The following is an 18,567-nucleotide window of genomic DNA, read 5'->3' as shown; positions in this document are numbered from 1 at the left end:
ACGTTTTTTTAATTATTTTTTTTATTTTATGTTGCCGTTTTTTAAAGAACAGTTTGACAATTTGATAAAATATATATTTTTTTTATAATTATGTCCTGTGAGATGTTCCTGTGTGGTGAATATGCAGGTTTAAGTGCAATATGACTGAAAAGTCCGCTGGAATAATAATAATAATAATAATAATAATAATAATAATAATAATAGGTTTATTTAAAATAGCACATTTTAAAGACAGTCACAACGTGCTTAACAAGAGAAAAAATAAATGGTGCATTCAAGTGCAATTTTAGAGATTGGGAAAATAACTTCCCTAATTGGAGGTCAGCTCAAGAATGTGATGCTGTTTTTGGTTGACTCTCCTGTGCTGCGTGTAAAACTGCAACTAGTAAATGATCCACCTGTAGATCTGGGACAGGTTTAGCCTAGCTTAGCTCAAAAATTACAAACAGTAAGTGAAAAACAGTTCAAGTGTCACGCATTGAGCGTGACAGTCACTCATTTCGGTCTTTTGTCACGCACTCCCGCCACACATTGTATTTCTCACGCGGAAAAACTATTTATAATATATTTAATATGCCGCAGTGCCCAAAATTTCTCTGGCGCGCCGCTCTCAATATGGAGAGTTCTGGAGTTCTTAGTTGAGCCTGCCACTTATCAGCCAATCAAAAAAAGAAAGGGGCTACACAATAGCCAATCAGAAAATAGCACTATTGTATCTGGGTAAGATTTAACGCAACAACCAATGAAAGAAAAGCATAGAGCAGCGTACAGACACTTCCCTAAACGTTCGCTCATTCAGAGACCCAACGGGGGACTCTGTGTCTGTCAGACGGTCTGAGATCTACCGTATCAGCGGAGCAATCACGTAACGCACAGCAGACTATGGTGCAGGTAGATTATTTTCTGAAATATAGTGAATATTATAACTTTATTTTTCTCAAAATATCACTACTCCTCCAAATATCAGAGAACACAGATATATTTTGAATGTGCACAAAGTTTTGAACATGAGCAGAAATCTTGCTCAAACTTAACAATATTACAGTCCAGGGGTTTATTAATAAATTAAAATGAATTAATGTATCACTGAGGTGAATAATTGTCATATGCACATTTAAGGAGGTTACTTCCTCAACAAAAGATGCAAAAGAGAAGGGAAGAGTAGATGATGCCTAGGCGACGTGTGTGCTGACTCAGATATAATTAGAAAAGTCGATCTACAGGAGAATAAATAGATGAAAGCAATTCCATTTTGCATATTCCATTATGTTTTTATATTTGGATTATAATCTATGTTTCCCTTTACATAAAGATATTTCCAGCATAGATTGATTCAGAAAAAGGTAGAAATAGGTGCATACAAATTCACCAGAATGCAGGAAATGAAGTGTTTAATGCTCAAAATCTTTTCTTTGACCTCCTAATGGGGGGGGAGAATGTCAGTCTTCCCTGTAAAAACTTGAGAGCCCTGTAAAAACATGCCTTCCAACAAGTGTAAATGTGTCTATTTAACACTGCATCTTGTTGAGATAAAACATGGTTTTATAAGGTTTATAGGCTAGCACATTTATAGGCTAGCACGCAAAGGCTCTAAAGTTCTATCAGAGCGCGGTTGCCAGTTTTGAGCGCTGCCACAACTCTGAACAAAATCCATGTGTCTGGATGTGTTGGTGAGTTAGCTTGCCACATGTAAAGTAAATAAGACAGCTTTGAAATTAGTTTTTAAAAGGGCTATGCTAACAGGTTCCCCCTGATTCCAGTCGTTGCGCTAAGCTAGGCTAAGCAGTTCCTGAACCAATCCATACATTCATGATTTTCTCATCAGACTCTGCGTAACATTTTACACATTTCTCACAGCAGACATTTTTGACTTGTCATAGCAGCAAAGGCACAGGTGTAATTAATAACGTTAATGATGCTCTCTGGATGACATACACCACTCACTGTGATAGGAGCCATCGTTAACGTCATTCATTAGAAACACCTGTGCTTTTTTTCTGCTATGACAAGTTAAAATGTCCGCTGTAAAAGGAGTCTGTTGCTTATGGTCTTATAGTGGCAAGGAAACTACTACTACATACACTGGACAATATCAGAACCAAATGTGGAGAAGTCCATACCAATTCCAACAGTAAATAGTAGTATGTGTTCTGTTGACCTGGCTTCCATTTATGGAAAAAAATAAGCAACTTTGTGAACCCTATCAGAGCTTCAATAAAAACATAAATGGTGACATCCAGCCCGGCCTATCATAATGTTATGAAGCTCAGTGTTTGTGGGAGGGATTTAAAGAGGAGGAGACAGAGGGTACCCAAGGCTCTGACTGACAATCTGTTGTCTGCTGTGGTGAAGTAAGGATTTTGACAATCTTTCTCTTTTTGTCTTTCTTCTCTCTCTTTCTCTAGAGGGCCCTCGTCCATCAAACATTCGTCCAGCAGCTCTTGGTGCTATCTCAGGCGAGGGCCTGTCCGCTCCTCCCTGCAGCTCTGCTGGCCTGTTCCAGCCGTTACAGTGTGGGGAAGCCATGATAAGGTTATCAGACGGCCTCCACCGCCACGCTTACTCTGAATAAGCCTGCTGCTCTCAGATTTCACCCCCCTGCTCCCACTCAGACATATCCCCTCTGCTGTCATCCCTTCTCTTAGCTTCTGCGCCTCCAACCTCCGGACCTGCAGCCGGCTTTTTGTTAGTTTCTGTATGTGTGGCCATATTTGAATATGTGATGTAGACATTAGGCCAAACCTACAAGGCCTGGTCGCTTTCTGTAGGCAAAACGAAGGATTATCATCAGTGATTGCTTTCGCTGCACTCGTAATCATAATTTATTCAAGTGGCTTCGTTGTGAAGATCTGCCCATGACTATCATGCTACTGCACAAGCTTTAATTTAGATACAACTCTCAGAATGCTAATGGCTTCTTGTGATCCACACCAGCTGTTGAATATGTTTGTGCACTGTGACCAAGACAATCGGAGTGATTTTGTTTCCCTGTTTTATCTGAATAGTTTTTAGAGGCCTGAAAATGAAAAAAAGGATCCAGTAATTTCTAAGTTTACAAGACTAAAAGAGTCTACAGCCCTGGGCTCTGGGCTGTACTTTAGCACAGTGTTGCTTTGAGTTAAAGTAGGTGCTAAAGGAAAGATCAGGGGATCACAGACGTCAGTAGGATTCATCCTCTGCGGACCGTGAATGTCAGTACCACATTTCTTGACGATCCATCCAATAGTTGTTGGGAGTATTTGTGGTGGACCGACCAACACACTGATATTGACATTCCTAGATGGTAATAAAAAAGCAAAGACCAGAGGAGTGTTCGAGGCAATTTTGAGCATCATAAATGTTATTTTACAGCTTTCCTATCCCATTTATCATTTTATGAACCTTTAGATAGGTTGGGAGCCACAGTAGACTATCTGCTTGCTGTGATGCTTCCTTTTAAAGGGGCGGCATCACCCAGTAAGAGCATTCACCCCATGTTGGCTGAGTCCTTTGCGGCGGCGCGGGTTCAAATCCGACCTGCTGCCCTTTGCTGCGTGTCGTCCCCCATCGCTCTCCCCCTTTCATGTCTATCCACTGTCACTACATAATAAAGGGAAAAGCCCCAAAAAATAATCTTAAAAGAAAAGATTTCAGCTTGACGTTGTTGTGCAAACATAATCAATTAATAGAAAATAATACATTACTTTTAATTACTAAGCAATATCAAGTCGGCCATTTTTTCCTTTTTGGAGAAGCCAGTGTCAGCACTCACCACTGCTGACATATGTTATTGGCAAGGCACACAGGCGTGTCGATAAATTAATCTTTTGCAACAAGTGCAAATGCATTTAGTTTGGAATGAATGTAAATAGGGCCTTTAATGGCTGCCCGTGCTTGATAGAGAGTTGACTAAGAGTCCGAAGGTCATTGAACATCACAACTTAGAAACTAAACTCAAAATGATTTCTGGGACTCTCCCGTGTAACCACATCAAGGGATGTTCATAAGCGAGTGTTGGGGCTTTTCTCATATTGATAACAGGCCGGAAGTTACTCAAAGGCACCATTTTGAGTTGCCTACGTGTGAAATGGATGATTAAATCCCAGGAAAAGCAACCACAGGAAATGATGGCCTTTTGAGCGTGTCATTATCGGCGCACTTATCTATGGGAGGGCAGGGTGTGCTGGACCACAACACACTGTCACTGGCAATCAAATAGTATCTCAGCCCAACACTGTGACAGCAGCGGATGTGATCATACAGCATCTTCCTGTGTCCAGTCAGACAGAGGAAATCTGCTGACAGTTTATTTTTCTATTTGGAGTATATTCTCTGTTTTTCAAAGCACAGTGATGCCCTACCAGTTTGGAGAAGACGACTGGAGTCCCGACACGGAAGCGATAAGCAATGTACTGCTGCGTACGGGGGCAGCAGCAAAACATATTTTGGCCACCTTAAAAAAAATCAATATCAGTTTAAGTGTACGCTATATTTAGAATATTTTCACCACTGGACTTTGCCATCAGACAGCCCTTTCTGACGGGGAACCGAAGCTGTTATATTCATCTATGCTCTGCTTAGTTCTTATTCACCAAAGACACACAAAAACATAAACAAACTAACCGATGGAGGCAGCGGTAGACCAGCAACTCCTGTGTTCTGCTAGGTAAAATGATTCCGTCAAAGGAGTCTGGTAGACTTAAAGGAGCATTGATTGATATAACTGCTTCCTTTTTCGTCAGACTGATGGCTAAATTTTTTTAGGTGGTTAAAATACGTTTCGATGTGTGGCCCTATCAACAGCAAAATATTGCTTAGCTTCCGTTTTGGTAGTGCCTGCTTCTCCGAACTGGGGCCGTGCTGTCTGCCATCTACTGTAGGTAATAACACCGACTATGGAACAGTACCTCATACAACCCCCCCCCCAAAAGATCCAAACTATCCCTTTGACAGATGCTTACACTCATCACTCATTATTTCATTGGATGATCTTTTTGCAATCCCCCGATTTTGTTATTCAATTATATAGTTTTTAAAAAAAATTATATCTCATATTTATATTCTTTATAAAATTACACTACAATCATTTGTAAATATTCAGTGAAAGCATTAAAAACAGCAGCCCTAGTTAGTCTGGATCTGTTTTTATGAAATAAAAGTAAAGTAACAACTGTGATTTGTAGGCCTACTTATTTTGCAGCTTCATCTTTCCTGGCCTCTTCCATGTGCTTCTGTAACACCTGAATAAATACTCTCTATTTTTATTTTAAAACGAAAGCCACATTTTCAAATGCTCTTTCTTTGCATAATGTTGAACCCAAAAGAACCAGTTGGTCTTGTCGTTTTACGTTTGCCCTGATTTTATGGAAAGCATATAACATGTTGCTCCGTCAAATGCAATCTTAGAAGGAGAGGGGGAAAAAAAGGAGGAAGAGGACGTCGTAATAAACACTGAGGAACATGAAAGACAAATCAAAATCCTAAACGGTTGAAACAGCTGACATGGAAGCAGATGGAATGTAGAAACAGGAGGAACAGAGAACAAATCTGGGTCCTACAACTGTAAAAGTGATTTTCTTTTTTTTTCTTTTTTTGGGGGGGGGGGTGTAACAGAGCAGTTGGAGATACAAGTTCTGACACAAGGTTTATTTTGTTGCACATATCTTACAACAGTAAATAGTGACTCAGACACCCAGGGACATTTCTGCGTGGTCCCTCTTGGGAATCTCCCAGTCTCCCATGAATGTGTCATCGATGCCTCAGGCCATCCTTCTATCCTGGAGCGTTTCCACAGTACTGGCCAGGGATCATTTGCATGGAGTCAATTTGCAAGACAAATTTCAGCTGTGTGCTCTTTCTGTTTGTCCTGTGCGTGTGTGTGTGTGTGTGTGTGTGTGTGTGTGTGTGTGTGTGTGTGTGTGTGTGTGTGTGTCTGAGAGACAGCTCTGCATTGGTATTGGGATGTGTTGGTTTTCAACGCCGATGTGTCTTGATTCTTTTAATTTGTTGGTTGGTCTTTGCTCGATGGAACAGATTTGGTATGTCACTGTGGTTGTTAGTGCTTGTTAGACTGTTTCTGCCATCGGATTGTGCTGTTACTCCACTGCAACTTGCAGACATGTTTATGGACTTTTGAAATAAATTGAATGCACCTTTTCACGCGGCTTCTGAACTTTCAAAAACGTCTTGCACGCGAAGCGAAGCGATAGAGCTGAACAGTTAGAAAGACCATCAAGTCAATTTGCAACTTTCAAGATACCACAACGCGTCAGGCAACAGAAGTATGCAAATAGCTGAGGGTTTGTTCAGGAGACGGAAAACCACATAAACAGCTCCAGCACAGTCCTCATCTGCTGTTTTTTCTGGCATCTGTGTTAAAAAAAAAAATCTAAAGGGCTCCACTGCATTAAACTTTTCACACCCATACACCTGTACACAGGTGAAGGAATGTTACAGGTGCATGCAGACCTTTTTTTCATTTCTCCCGGTTTTCACCTGGTTACCCCCCGCAGCACCGCCCCTCCCCTTTCAGGACACATGTCCTGTTTGTTTGGCATGTCCCACCCACGATTTCTCTCTTTTCTGTTGGTTACCTATACAGGATTTTGATTTGCTTTGTCTCCTCTTACCAGGATGCAGCAGTGGCTGCAGCCAGGTCTAACTGTAATGGATCACAACGGACCCTGTTGCCCTGGTAATAGCAACACGTTTTGCATAAATACCTCAGATTTGTTTGCCAGACCGTAAGCCCTCACGTCTCCTCTCTTCCCTGTGCAGACACTGATTTCTGCAGCCGTGACTGACTCCCCATGGCACAACATTAGGTGAACACACTTTTGAACTTTGGCAAAATTATGATCCAAAATGTAATTTCTATACGATTTAAGATTTATTTATGAGGACAATGCACAACAATCAACATTTCTGTAAATGTGCCAGTGTTAGCCAGCCGGCTAATTCTCAACTGTAGTCCTAGTTACCCAGCATGCATGTCTTTATAGTGGGAGGAAACTGGAGCACCCAGGTAAACCCACGCTAACATGGGCAGAACATGCAAACTCCACACAGAAAGGCCCTGTATACGTATCGAGACTCGAGAGCGAGACGCGGAGACCTGGAAACGCTGACCAATGGCTTTTTCAGGACGGGTATTAAAGAGACAGGCTCTGAAACGGAGCGTTTTAGACAGAGGGGCCTATTTTAACGATCTGAAACGCAAATATCAAACGCCAAACTTTGTGGGCGGATCTCGGGAATCTAAAATGGGTTGGTCTGAAGTAGCTACATTACTCATACGTGCGGTTTGGGCGTAACGTGCAATGAACCAATCAGAACGTTATCTCACATTCCCTTTAAAAGCAAGCGCGCTTGTTCCATGGCGGATTGCTATTATAATGGCGGATTTGCTAGGCGCACGCTCTTAATACATCCATGGGAGCACGCCAGGAGCGGTTCACAGCCGAGGAGACCGACGTTTGCTATTGATTTTTCTTTTTGTGAAAATGTAAATAGGCTAAAGAAATGTCACAAAAACATACTTTCCGATGTTTTGGGCTCACTTTCACTGAATCATGAGGTTATGAATGCATGGTGATATTTTTGCAATGTAGTCTAACATTAGACCGAGATTCGCTCACTATTGATGATGCAGCTCTTCTGTCTCTCCTCTCCCGTGCTGCTGATGGGGCATTTGGGTTAAGTGGCATCGGCACATGCAGTTCAACATCACATCTCCTTAAGTCCTCTAATATTTCCTCATTTATGTTATCAACACATCCATGATTCATGGAAATGCTGTGTAAAACAAGGTCATATTTTTCCTTGTATTTATGTATGGCAAAAATGGGAACTGCTGGGTCTGTGAGATGAGAGAAGCAAAGTGTACGCGCGGTGTGCACACTCTACATTACGGCCAAGCATGCGCCCTTTAATATAACATCTGAATAACACGCCACTGACTTTAGACTAGGTTTTTCCTGGTCTGTGGCGGAACTGTTTTCTGAAACACGCCTCCTCTCTTTTTGCTGAACCGCCCCCGGGAGCACAAGTTCATTCCCTAATTTACCGACGTGAGTCTGTGGAGGGAAAAGTCCGCTGTGCGTCGGGTGCAAAATAGGAATGATACAGGTGTAATCAGACACACGGTCTGAGGAAAATAAAGTGTTTCTGAACATCAAAGCATGTTCTAGTTCTAGTAGAACCCTAAAATACAAGTATGAACCTGAAAATGAGCATGATATAAAATAAACATTTCTACAAACACTTCATCTTGATCGTGTCAGATTTAAAAGGGCCAGGTGATGATCTGATTTGCCTCGAGCAGCTTAGTCCTAACAGGTTTGGTGTTTGAGGAAGGTGGTGAGTCTTCATTAGAGCCGCCACTTGTTTGTTGAAGTTAATCCAACAGGCTGGCTGGGTGTGGTAACGACTGACTAAGTAATCAATCCCTTTTCCACAGCCTCCTATTAATCCCTGTATCCCATTAGACTCAACACACTGTAAAGGCCAAGCACTCACACTGCATTGTATGTATGGGAGGGTGTGTGGCCAAAAGTTCATTATGGTCTATCTTGACAGTTTGTGCAATTGTGATTTTTTGTTCTTTTTGAAGTAATAAGTAATAACAAGGACGCTGCTGAGCATCAAACAGAATGAAACATCTCACTTACAGTAATGGCTGCTAACTTTTCTTCGTCTGCTTTCTAGTCGACTCCCAGGAAACAATATCTCTCTGGCCTCGGATTTGCATGGTGTTCCAGGTGTGTTATTTGAATGCAGCATTACTCCATTACTCACTATCTCTGGGACCGTAAGAGATTTTAACCTGAGGCCACAGTCACATAGTTATTCTACATCCTGTTCCAACTGGAAAGTGACTGAGAAAAGCACACAGAAAGAAGCAAACAGGCAGTAAAAGCGTGTTTTCAGTGCTCATCTTAGACAAACGTTGTGCATGTATTTTGCCTTTAAGGTGCAATGGATTTTGTAATATTACACTTAGCATGTCTTTACTTTAAAAAAAAAAAACGACCAAAGATGTTCCTACTTTTCACCCTTTATTTCAATTAAAAGCATTTATCAACTCACACACAGACTCCAGCCAACATCATATACAACACCATGCTCAAGCACACTTTAAATAAATTATATGAAACTAAAAATAACGTTCTTGTTGCTTTTGTTATCAAAAGCCAAAAGCATAATTACATTGATTCTGAATGACAACAGCACATCTCCCATTCATCCACATGTAAACACATCTTTGAAAGGTCACTTTCATTCATTTCTTCATTATACTGATGACACTTTGCTATATTTAAATAGCCTTCAATCAGAATTCCATTATCAGCTTATTGTTTGAATAGAAATGTATTATACACATTAACACACAGGCTCTGGTCTGGCTTCCTCTTCACTTCATGCCGTGCTGGCTCTCGTGGTGCCTGCGGAGATCCACTTTACGCTGGAAGCCCTTGGAGCAAATGTCGCATCCAAACGGTTTGAAGCCTGTGTGTTTCCTGCTGTGGGTGATCAGGTTGGAGCTTTGGCTGAACGCTTTACCACACACTTGGCACTTATGGGGCTTTTCACCTACAAAATAAAACCAGAGATGTGATGTAACTTAGTACATTTACTCAAGTACTGTACTTAAGTACAAATTTGAGGTACTTTACTTGAGGCTTCTCTTTTTATGTCACTTTCTACTTCCACTTCGCTACATTTCAGAGAAAAATAGGGCACTTTTTACTCCACGACATTCATCTGACAGCTTTAGTTTACTAGTCACTTTACAAATTAGGATTTTTGCACACAAAACACATTTAGTTTATAAAAAATGTAAATTAAACTACCCAACAATAGCAGATTAAACACTTAGTTGATGACACAACAGTTTGGATTGTTTCCAATCTCTAAAATGTGAGGGATTTTTCTGCATCAAGTACTTTTACTTTTAATATTTTAAGTACATTTTCCTAAAGATACTTACATACTTTTGCTTAAGTAACATTTTCAATGCAGGACATTTACATGTAAGAGAGTATTTTTACAGTGTGGTATTTGTACTTTTACTTAAGTAAAGGATCTGAATACTTCTTCCACAGTGAGAAAATCATTTAGAAATGATTTGTGTAAACAAGTTGCAGTTTCTTTCCAATTGCTTCGGGAAAATCAGGTTTTTCATCTGTATTGTAAATGGTGCTTGTCTATTTTTTCCCCCCAAAAGATAAAGTTTGCATTAATACATATGGGTGAAGAATCAAGCCATTGTTCAGATTTGTCAAACATTTATTTGCAACAAATGGCGACAGCATAGAGTCCCTTTTACAGAGCTCTGCATGAAGCAGGAAAGCCAGATATGCAAATCCACACGGCATTTGTATAATTTCCTTTTCTGATTTATCAGTAGTTATATTACTCCTGCTAACAATTCCCACATGCTGCACCTGGAAAGCAGATTACAGCAAGAGGAGCCGTGGACAGTTTAATATTTGGTCGCCTGCTGTAAAACAATCTACTTACCCGTGTGAATGTACGTATGTTTCTTCATGTCAGACTTCTGGTGGAACCTCTTGCCGCAGTACTGGCAGGGGTAAGGCCTCGTGTCCGAGTGGATGAGCAGGTGCGTGGAGAGAGTAGAGGAGCGCTTGAATGATTTGCCACACATCTTGCACTCAAAGCTTTTTTCCTGGTCAAAGGCAAAAGTAGAACAAAAAAAGTGTTACACAATCATCCACAAATGAGCAAATGAGAAAAGTTGAGCTTCAAGCTTCATTTTTGGCCTTGAAAGCAACAGTTGACAATCATTTCCATTTTCCTTCTCAGAATAGAGCGGGTTACAATAACCAATTTTAAGGCGGCAGGGTAATTTGTTTATTTTTAAAGGGACAGGCCACCCATTTTACTCCTCGTGAGGAGCACTGCTCAGAAAACAGACGTATAATGTGCTATAATGGGCACTTTCTTTTCAAAATCTTTATTGAAAAAACGTTGAAATATACAACATCTCACCGTAAGGGGTCTATAGATTTAGAAAATAACCCTGATGATGTCATAGTGATGTCACCAGGGTCATATCAGCTTATCACATTTTTAACGTAGAGCCTGTGTCACAAACTGAAGGCGTCGGAATTGAAAGATGTGGACATTTACCAGACAAGAAGAGTCCAGATAAAAACACTAGCATTATGGGACATGTAGGAACTTATTTACTGATCTATTCTGGAGTAGCCCATTAAATGGAAGTTTATTTATTTTTATTTTTTATTTAACCAGGTAGGCCGTTGAGAACAGGTTCTCATTTGCAACGACGACCTGGCCAAGACAAGCGTAGGCGTGCAAGACAACAAATAGTTTACATGAACACAGAATACAATATGCTACATAAAGGGCAGAATAAGTGGGCAATTACAAATGCCAGCACAGAGTGAGGTGCAAGTAAGTCGATGGATATGCAATATACATGAACAGAGAGTCTATATCACTGCTGAGATGGTGTAAAGAGTCAGTAAACAGTTAGTCTAGTGGTCTAGTTAGTGAGGTAGATCAGTTATAGCACAATGTATATGAATAGATAGTCTAGATCAGTGGTTCTCAACCGACAGCTATGTTCATAGACTTTTTAGAGATAAATGATGTTAACGTTTAATGTAGACTATAAAGTTCACGACAAGCCCGATTCCTAACGCTGCAGTACAGAGTTTATATAAGATGATACTCTGACGTCCCGTTCCCATGAAGGCAGCGCGGAGCTGCACCACACAAAGCCTAAAGAAACACTAAAGAGAAGAAGAGTTACGATCCACAGTCTCGTCCAGTCGCAGTGGCAAAAACTGGCAGGTTTTAATGTTGCAGACCACTGTTTTTTGCAAGTACTTTGAAGTGTAAACTCGTATTGTTGTGAACCTTTGGTGTAAACTCGCCTTAAAACAAACGCCCCCCCAAAGGCACCTCAACGCCCCCCTTTCCACAGTATTGCTTCCAGCGCCCCCGGTCATCCTCTGAACGCCCCCTGGGGGGCTGTACCACCCCCGTTGAGAAACACTGGTCTAGATAAATGCTGAGGTGTAGTGAAGAGTCAATCTACAGTTAGTGCAAGTTGCAGTCTATTAAGTGATGTAGATCAGTAATAACACAGTAAGCAGTAATCAATCTATATAAATGCTGAATGTAGAGAAGAGACAATATACAATTAGTGCAAATGGTGGTCTAGGTAGTGATGTATATCAGTAATTATACAATATGCAAGTAACAATATAGAAGTAGCTTATAATGCTTTATAATGTGCAGCGTCTTGGAGTCAGTGATATACCTGAGAGTGGACGTTCATGTGTTGCTCCAGACTGACTGCGTGGCCGAAGGTTTTCCTACAGATGCTGCACCCAAAAGGTCTGGTTCCACTGTGCGACCTCCTGACGTGAACCTCCAGTCCGTGGGGCGTTGAGAACACCTAAAACATTAATGGAGGTGGTTCCAGCTGATACAGTGCAATTTACATTTCCATTTTGTCATTTTGCCTTGATGACGTAGCTTGATGAGAAACTTCACAACAGAAATGAGATCGAATCTCCCGATACTTTAACCTTTTATGTTTGTACAGTATACATATGTGAGGCTAACATGTGGTGCGTACCTTCTCACAGGTGATACAGTGGTAGGTGTTGGAGGTGGGGGAGTAGTGCGTGCTGCAGTCCAGAGGCTGCGGAGGCTGCGGGCTGCGGCTGATGTGACTGCCGTACAGATTGCTGGCGTGCTGCAGCACTGTGGGGCTGAAACTCATCTGATGGAGCTTGTAGGAGGAAGGCACCGGCTCCCAGGCGTAGGGCGGCTTGTAGTAGGGAGGGAATCCAGCCATGTGAGGCTCTGAGGGTGCACATGTACACACACAAAAGATTCACAATCTGATTGAAAGTTATACCGTAGAGCAGCGATATTCAAGAGGGGGTCCGTGACCCCTAGCGGGTCCTTAAGAGTAAAGGCTGTTTTATGCTTCTGCGTAGCTACGCCGTCGCTCCTATGGCGTCGTGACCCTTTTGGAGTTCTGCGTCGGGGTTGAACGCGTTTCTTTGCATCGTGGTGCATTTCACCGCCAGAACGCTAGGGGGGGTGTGGTTTCCGGAGGAATATGACCAATCACAGTCCTTGCGGTCTGCGTAGCCTCGACGCGAAGTTAAAATATTTTGGAAGTGCGCGTCGAGCGACGTCAGAGGGACAGAGGGGTCTGCGGGGGTACGCCGTCAATTTGACGCAGAGGCATAAAACAGCCGTAAGTGGCCGCCAAAGTAAAGCACTTCGAATTGCACTGTTGCTGAGATGTGCTACATAAATAAAATTGCCTTGCCTTGCCAAATAATGTTAAAAATGTTACTTTTCAAGTTTATTTTTTCAAAAATTTAAATATGTCTGAAAATATACAATAATATGAATCCATCATATCCATCCAAATCCGTCAAAATCCATCAAAAGCAAAGATAAATTGGCCTATTTGTGAAAATAAAACATTTCATTTACACATTGAAGATAAGCTTACTATAGGTAAGGTAGCAGCTATGGTAGCCATACAGTTAAACTTAAGGATTCACTGTGCCTTCCACATGCATGTTAAACATTAAAACATGATGTTTAAATAATATGTCAATAGCCATTTATTTCCATCCATCCGGCTTAGTTTAACATGCAACATAATGCTATACAATATATGTACAATAGTAGGGGGTCCCTACTCCATCTCTTATTCAGCTAAAGGGTCCTTGATAAATGCACTGGCAGCTTACCATTTAGGTAGTATGGCTGTGTGGGAGCCATGGGGGGTCTGGTTGGCTCTGGGTGAGCAGGTAAGGGACATTCAAGATCTGCCTCGTCCTTTTCAAAGGAGCAGTGGTCTGCAGGGGAAGACTGCCCCTCCGACCGAGGCCTGTCTTCAGAGTCTGTGCTCTGGACCTCTAGTGGGTCTTCTGCAAATCCACAACAAATTAAAAAGATGTGATTGATTCAAGCAAAAAGACATGTCTCTGTGCGATTAAATAGCAAGCAAATATTCCATCCATCCATCCATCCATCTTCATCCGCTTATCCGGGGTCGGGTCGCGGCAAATATTCTCTAACAACAAAACTCTGTTGTTACTATTGGAGGACATTTTGTTTGAATAAGACACATCTATTCAGTGCTTAGCCTTGACATGTTGAACTGGAGAGTCATGTATGAGTTCATTAATAGCATATAGGCCTATGTATGATTAATGCACATCCTTCTTAAAATCTGCCCTAAAAATTGTTTCAAACGCAGCAGCTGCTAATAATGACATAAGGCTGTAAAAGTAGCCCGTACTAATTGAATTGTTCCAACCATAGCTACACACACACACACACACACACACACACACACACACACACACACAGATAATGTCATCTTTTATGCGAGTCTTACCTGTACTTGTGGGGGCCTTCGGCTCGTCTTCATATGATCGGTGAACATTATAGGACGTGCACCTTTTGTTTTTCACCAGAAATGACCGGGGCATATTGATCCTACACCCCCAAAAAAATAAAAGAATAAAGTGAGTGACACAATTAGGCTTAAAACGTATTTTGAAATAAAGCTTTAGGCTACATCTTGATCTTTTTAGTCTTTAATTGCAGGCGGGTTACTTTGTTACAGGCAAATTTAATGCATTAGGTAATAATCGTATATTAATTAAACTCACGCGCTATTGGCTACAAATAGCCTAGTAGGTTAATAATATAAATGATTCTTTCTTTCTAATTGGTCAACAGGCCTATACAGACCTAACGTGTTATCAGCACGTTTGAGAAACGTTACGGTCTATTCTATTATTTGTGAAAATGTGTTACAAGTCGTCTAAAGTTTCCCTCTAGCTGGGTTTAAAAGTGAATTCACCTTCAGAAGAGAGTCTATAGTTACTCACCGTTAACTCAACAGGTCCCCGTCGAAATGAAACGTGCAGTAGGCCCAATAACAGGCTACTAATACTACTACTAATAATAATAATAATAATGTCCTGGTGTGAAGCGGCTCTGCGGAGGAAAATCCTTTCCTTAAAAGTCCCAAAAGCAAAGCAGCTTAAAACCATCACACTTGTTGCTCTCTCTTTTTCTCCCCTCCCTGATTTACAATCAGATAATTGCGCAGGAGAATCTGACTGTGGTTTCAACCAATGAAATGGCCAACCTGCAGGTGGAAATTTGCGTAAAAAAACACAGGGCCCTTTGGCTGTCTCTGGAACAGTTACACAGAACACCCAGTGCTCCAGGGTGTGTGTGTGTGTGTGTGTGTGTGTGTGTGTGTGTGTGTGTGTGTGTGTGTGTGTGTGTGTGTGTGTGTGTTAATAAGTTAATAAATATTCTCTTCAAGCAGAGCGTTTCATTGCTTTAAAAGAAGGACATATAATAACAAGAATATTGTTTGCATTCAATTGCATATTGCGCCGATCTTAAAAAGAAATAATAATTTAAAAAAAACACACACACACACACCTCAATTTAACATCAACTTATTTTATTTTTATTTTTTTTATTTTTTTAAATACAAGGAAGAATTTCCAACTAAAAACAATCTGACCATTTCCACCTCCCAATGTTTGATTTTCAGGATTTAGTCGGATTATGCTGTGTGTATGACTGTGTTCTGCACAGGGTTTTAATGAGCTAAAGATCATCTGAGTCTGTAGCACCTCCAAAGATACATACACCAAACCAGTCCGGGAGATTAACACTGTTGACTCTTTCTTTATTTATTTATTAAAGCATATCGATATTCAGACAGGCAGATTTATTTAGTCACGCACGCACAGAATGACAACATAGGTTGAAATGAAAGAAATATACACGTGTTTAAAAAGACTATTATTTGGGGAAACGGTTTTCAGAAAATACTGACAACTTATCAAATTATGTTGTTTTGCATCGAGTCGAAGAGTCGACAACCATTCGGAGGAAGATGAGAGGATTAATGAGGGAAGAAGTGCAAGTGCGACATCTTGTGGACAGCGTGTGTATCTTTAATCTTGACACGAATAAGTGCTGGGGTCTTGAGATTTTTCATTTGATTCATTTAGCCTTAAAACAATCTCTGAATATGTGGCCGGGTTGCTTCAGTGGGTAGATCAGGTGCACATAAACATGGAGGTTTATTCCTCGACGCAGAGGTCCAGGGTTCGACTCCGACCTTTGACGATTTCCTGCATGTCTTCCCCCTTTCTCACCTAGCTGTCCTATCCATTAAAGGCGGAAAAGCCCCAAAAAAATATTCTTTAAAAAAACAATATCTGAATCAGTTCTGTGACTGGGCTTTATTTCTCCACAATATTAAACTGAGCAGCCTTTTAAATCATGTTATGCAATGTGTGTATTTATCTTACAGAGCCTATGTTGTGCATGTTATCTGTATTGAAAATCATTTAAAAAAAGAAGTTTGTCAGAGGGGCAAGTTCATAATAAAGCTTCACACACACGCGCACGCACACACACACACACACACACACACACACACACACACACACACACACACACACACACACACACACACAGATAATGTCATCTTTTATGCGAGTCTTACCTGTACTTGTGGGGGCCTTCGGCTCAGGTTTGTGGCACTATCTTTGTGGGGACCCGTCATTGACATAATGCATTCCCTAGCCCCTTACCCTAACCTTAACCATCACAACTAAATGCCTAACCTTAACCCTTACCCTCACCCTAACCCTAACCTAATTCTAACCCTAATCCTAAAACCAAGTCTTAACCCTCAAACAGCCCTTTAAACTTGTGGGCTCCAGCATTTTGGCCCCACAAAGCTGTCGGGACCCCATAAGTATACTGGATTCATGGTTTTTGGACTCCACGAATATAGTTAAACAAGCCCACACACACACACACACGCACACACCCACCCAAAGGATGTTTAAATGGAGCATGTTTAAGTGTTATTGAGGCTTGTTTATTCATTTGCTCTGTTTGTGATTCTATGTGTTCTTGTTGTATCTATTTTGCATTGGTAAGTGTTGCTGTAAAAGAGCACAGATGTGAAGCCAACTTGAATTAATGTTAAGAATAACTAATTTCATTTTTATGGAATCACGTTTTGAGAGGAACCCATTATGCACTGTACATATGTCATGGTTACATTCACTTTACTGCACACTCCACCATGCACATGTCCTTGTATCATTCATTCAAGTTTATGTAGGCTATGTATGTGTTGTTATTTGTTGTGGCAGGTTGATGCTACATTTAGTTGTTCTGGCACTCGCGAAATGACAATTAAGTAACTTAAGCTGTTCATTTTACGCTGTACGACAGCAGCCGAATAAGACAAATTTTCATAGAAAGAGACAGGGACTTTTGTCAATGACAATGATGCAACGTCACATTTTATGATATCATATGATGTTGAATGTAATCCGAATGTAAAAGAAACTTTAACTTTTTTTTTTTATTTGTTCAGCTTTAATATTACAAAGTAGTATTGAGGGTATGGAAGCCCATTTCTGCCAGGAAAAGATACAAAATAGATAAGATGTCAGGATTGGCAAACATAAAAATATTCATGGTAAGTAAAAATTCTGAGACAGTGGTTCCCAAACCTTTTCACGTCAATGACTCCTAAACTGACACAAATTAGACTAAGGATCCCCATTTGATAAAATTTTCTCCAAAGGTCCCGCATCTGCTTTTAGATATTTTATTACAGAAAGTGTAGAAGAAGCCATAGAGACAGAGCACATTTAAGTCCCACCCCCACCAGAGGGTAAAACAACTCTCTGCTCTCCATTGACTTGTATTGTGTGAAGGTGCCTCCTCATCACTTCCGTCTGCTAGCAAACAACAGAAAATGCCTAAAAAGTGCTGTGTGTGATGGTAGCCTGACAAGCCAGACCCACATCAAGGAAACTCACCATTGGCAGGGCTCAATCCGAGGGGCGGGATAAACGGTTGTCTTTCAAATTCCCTCTGCCCTCATAGCCAACCAGAGCAACGTTAGTTGAAATAACTGGCCTTTAAAAATAAACATCTGCCTGCCTCTATGGGAATTTAACATGGGGGTGTACTTACTTATGCCCCCTGTATTTTAAGGAAGAACATTTATTTATTTATGATACATTATTCATTCACAAAGAAAATTGGTGTCCTTAAAGGTTGGATTTTTCCTCATTTTTTTTAATTAAGGCATGAAGATCAATTTCCTAAAGATGTTTTTTTATTCCTCTTTTTAGTCAACTTTAGCATAGGTGTTCTAATTTGTTCACATACATGCATAGGCCTACATACATACATACATACATAAATTCAAACATACATACATACATACATACATACATACATAGGCCTACATACATACATACACAGACATTTAGCTATTTCAAAATTTTCATCCATTCTTTTTTTCTGCCATTTATGAGCTTCCATATAGATCTCTCCACTACCCACTGATGATGTTTAAAAAAAATAAATTAAAAAAAACACTACCTGGGAGAAATTACAAATCTAATTTGCGCGTGCGCTTTTCACATGTAGGTCACGCGAAACCGCATTACACACATTTCATCCTTCCACCAATGGGGAGATGAGAAA

At 40.7% G+C, this 18,567-nt stretch overlaps 1 protein-coding gene and 2 long non-coding RNA genes across 3 annotated transcripts; 2 read left to right on the top strand and 1 right to left on the bottom strand.

The window, feature by feature from the left end:
* Window positions 1-802: 802 nt before the first annotated feature.
* Window positions 803-5,150, top strand: LOC144531859 (uncharacterized). The gene is made up of 2 exons (XR_013503261.1): window positions 803-891; window positions 2,406-5,150. It is a non-coding gene; the product is annotated as an uncharacterized LOC144531859 (long non-coding RNA).
* A 1,366-nt stretch (window positions 5,151-6,516) lies between these two features.
* Window positions 6,517-8,938, top strand: LOC144531787 (uncharacterized). Its single transcript, XR_013503254.1, has 3 exons — window positions 6,517-6,673; window positions 6,757-6,803; window positions 8,686-8,938. It is a non-coding gene; the product is annotated as an uncharacterized LOC144531787 (long non-coding RNA).
* An 84-nt stretch (window positions 8,939-9,022) lies between these two features.
* gfi1b (growth factor independent 1B transcription repressor) lies at window positions 9,023-15,261 on the bottom strand. Its single transcript, XM_078272085.1, has 7 exons — window positions 14,904-15,261; window positions 14,405-14,505; window positions 13,752-13,931; window positions 12,611-12,840; window positions 12,290-12,427; window positions 10,501-10,666; window positions 9,023-9,570 (listed from the first exon to the last, which is right to left on the bottom strand). Exons 2-7 carry the CDS (start codon window positions 14,496-14,498, stop codon window positions 9,392-9,394), a joined length of 987 nt encoding a protein of 328 aa, XP_078128211.1. The 5' UTR covers window positions 14,499-14,505; window positions 14,904-15,261; the 3' UTR covers window positions 9,023-9,391.
* Window positions 15,262-18,567: the final 3,306 nt, after the last annotated feature.

The sequence above is a fragment of the Sander vitreus genome, chromosome 16 (genome assembly GCF_031162955.1).
Source record: "Sander vitreus isolate 19-12246 chromosome 16, sanVit1, whole genome shotgun sequence".
NCBI lineage: Eukaryota > Metazoa > Chordata > Actinopteri > Perciformes > Percidae > Sander > Sander vitreus.
This window is presented reverse-complemented; position numbering and strand designations above follow the sequence as displayed.

Coding starts and splice junctions, on each gene's coding strand:
- gfi1b (XM_078272085.1), bottom strand. CDS start 14,498: ATGCCCCGGTCATTTCTGGTGAAAAACAAAAGGTGCACGTCCTATAAT. Junction 12,841..13,751: donor ACAGCCATACTACCTAAATG/GTAAGCTGCCAG, acceptor GTGCACCCTCAG/AGCCTCACATGGCTGGATTC. Junction 10,667..12,289: donor ACATGAACGTCCACTCTCAG/GTATATCACTGA, acceptor GCCTTTGACCAG/GAAAAAAGCTTTGAGTGCAA.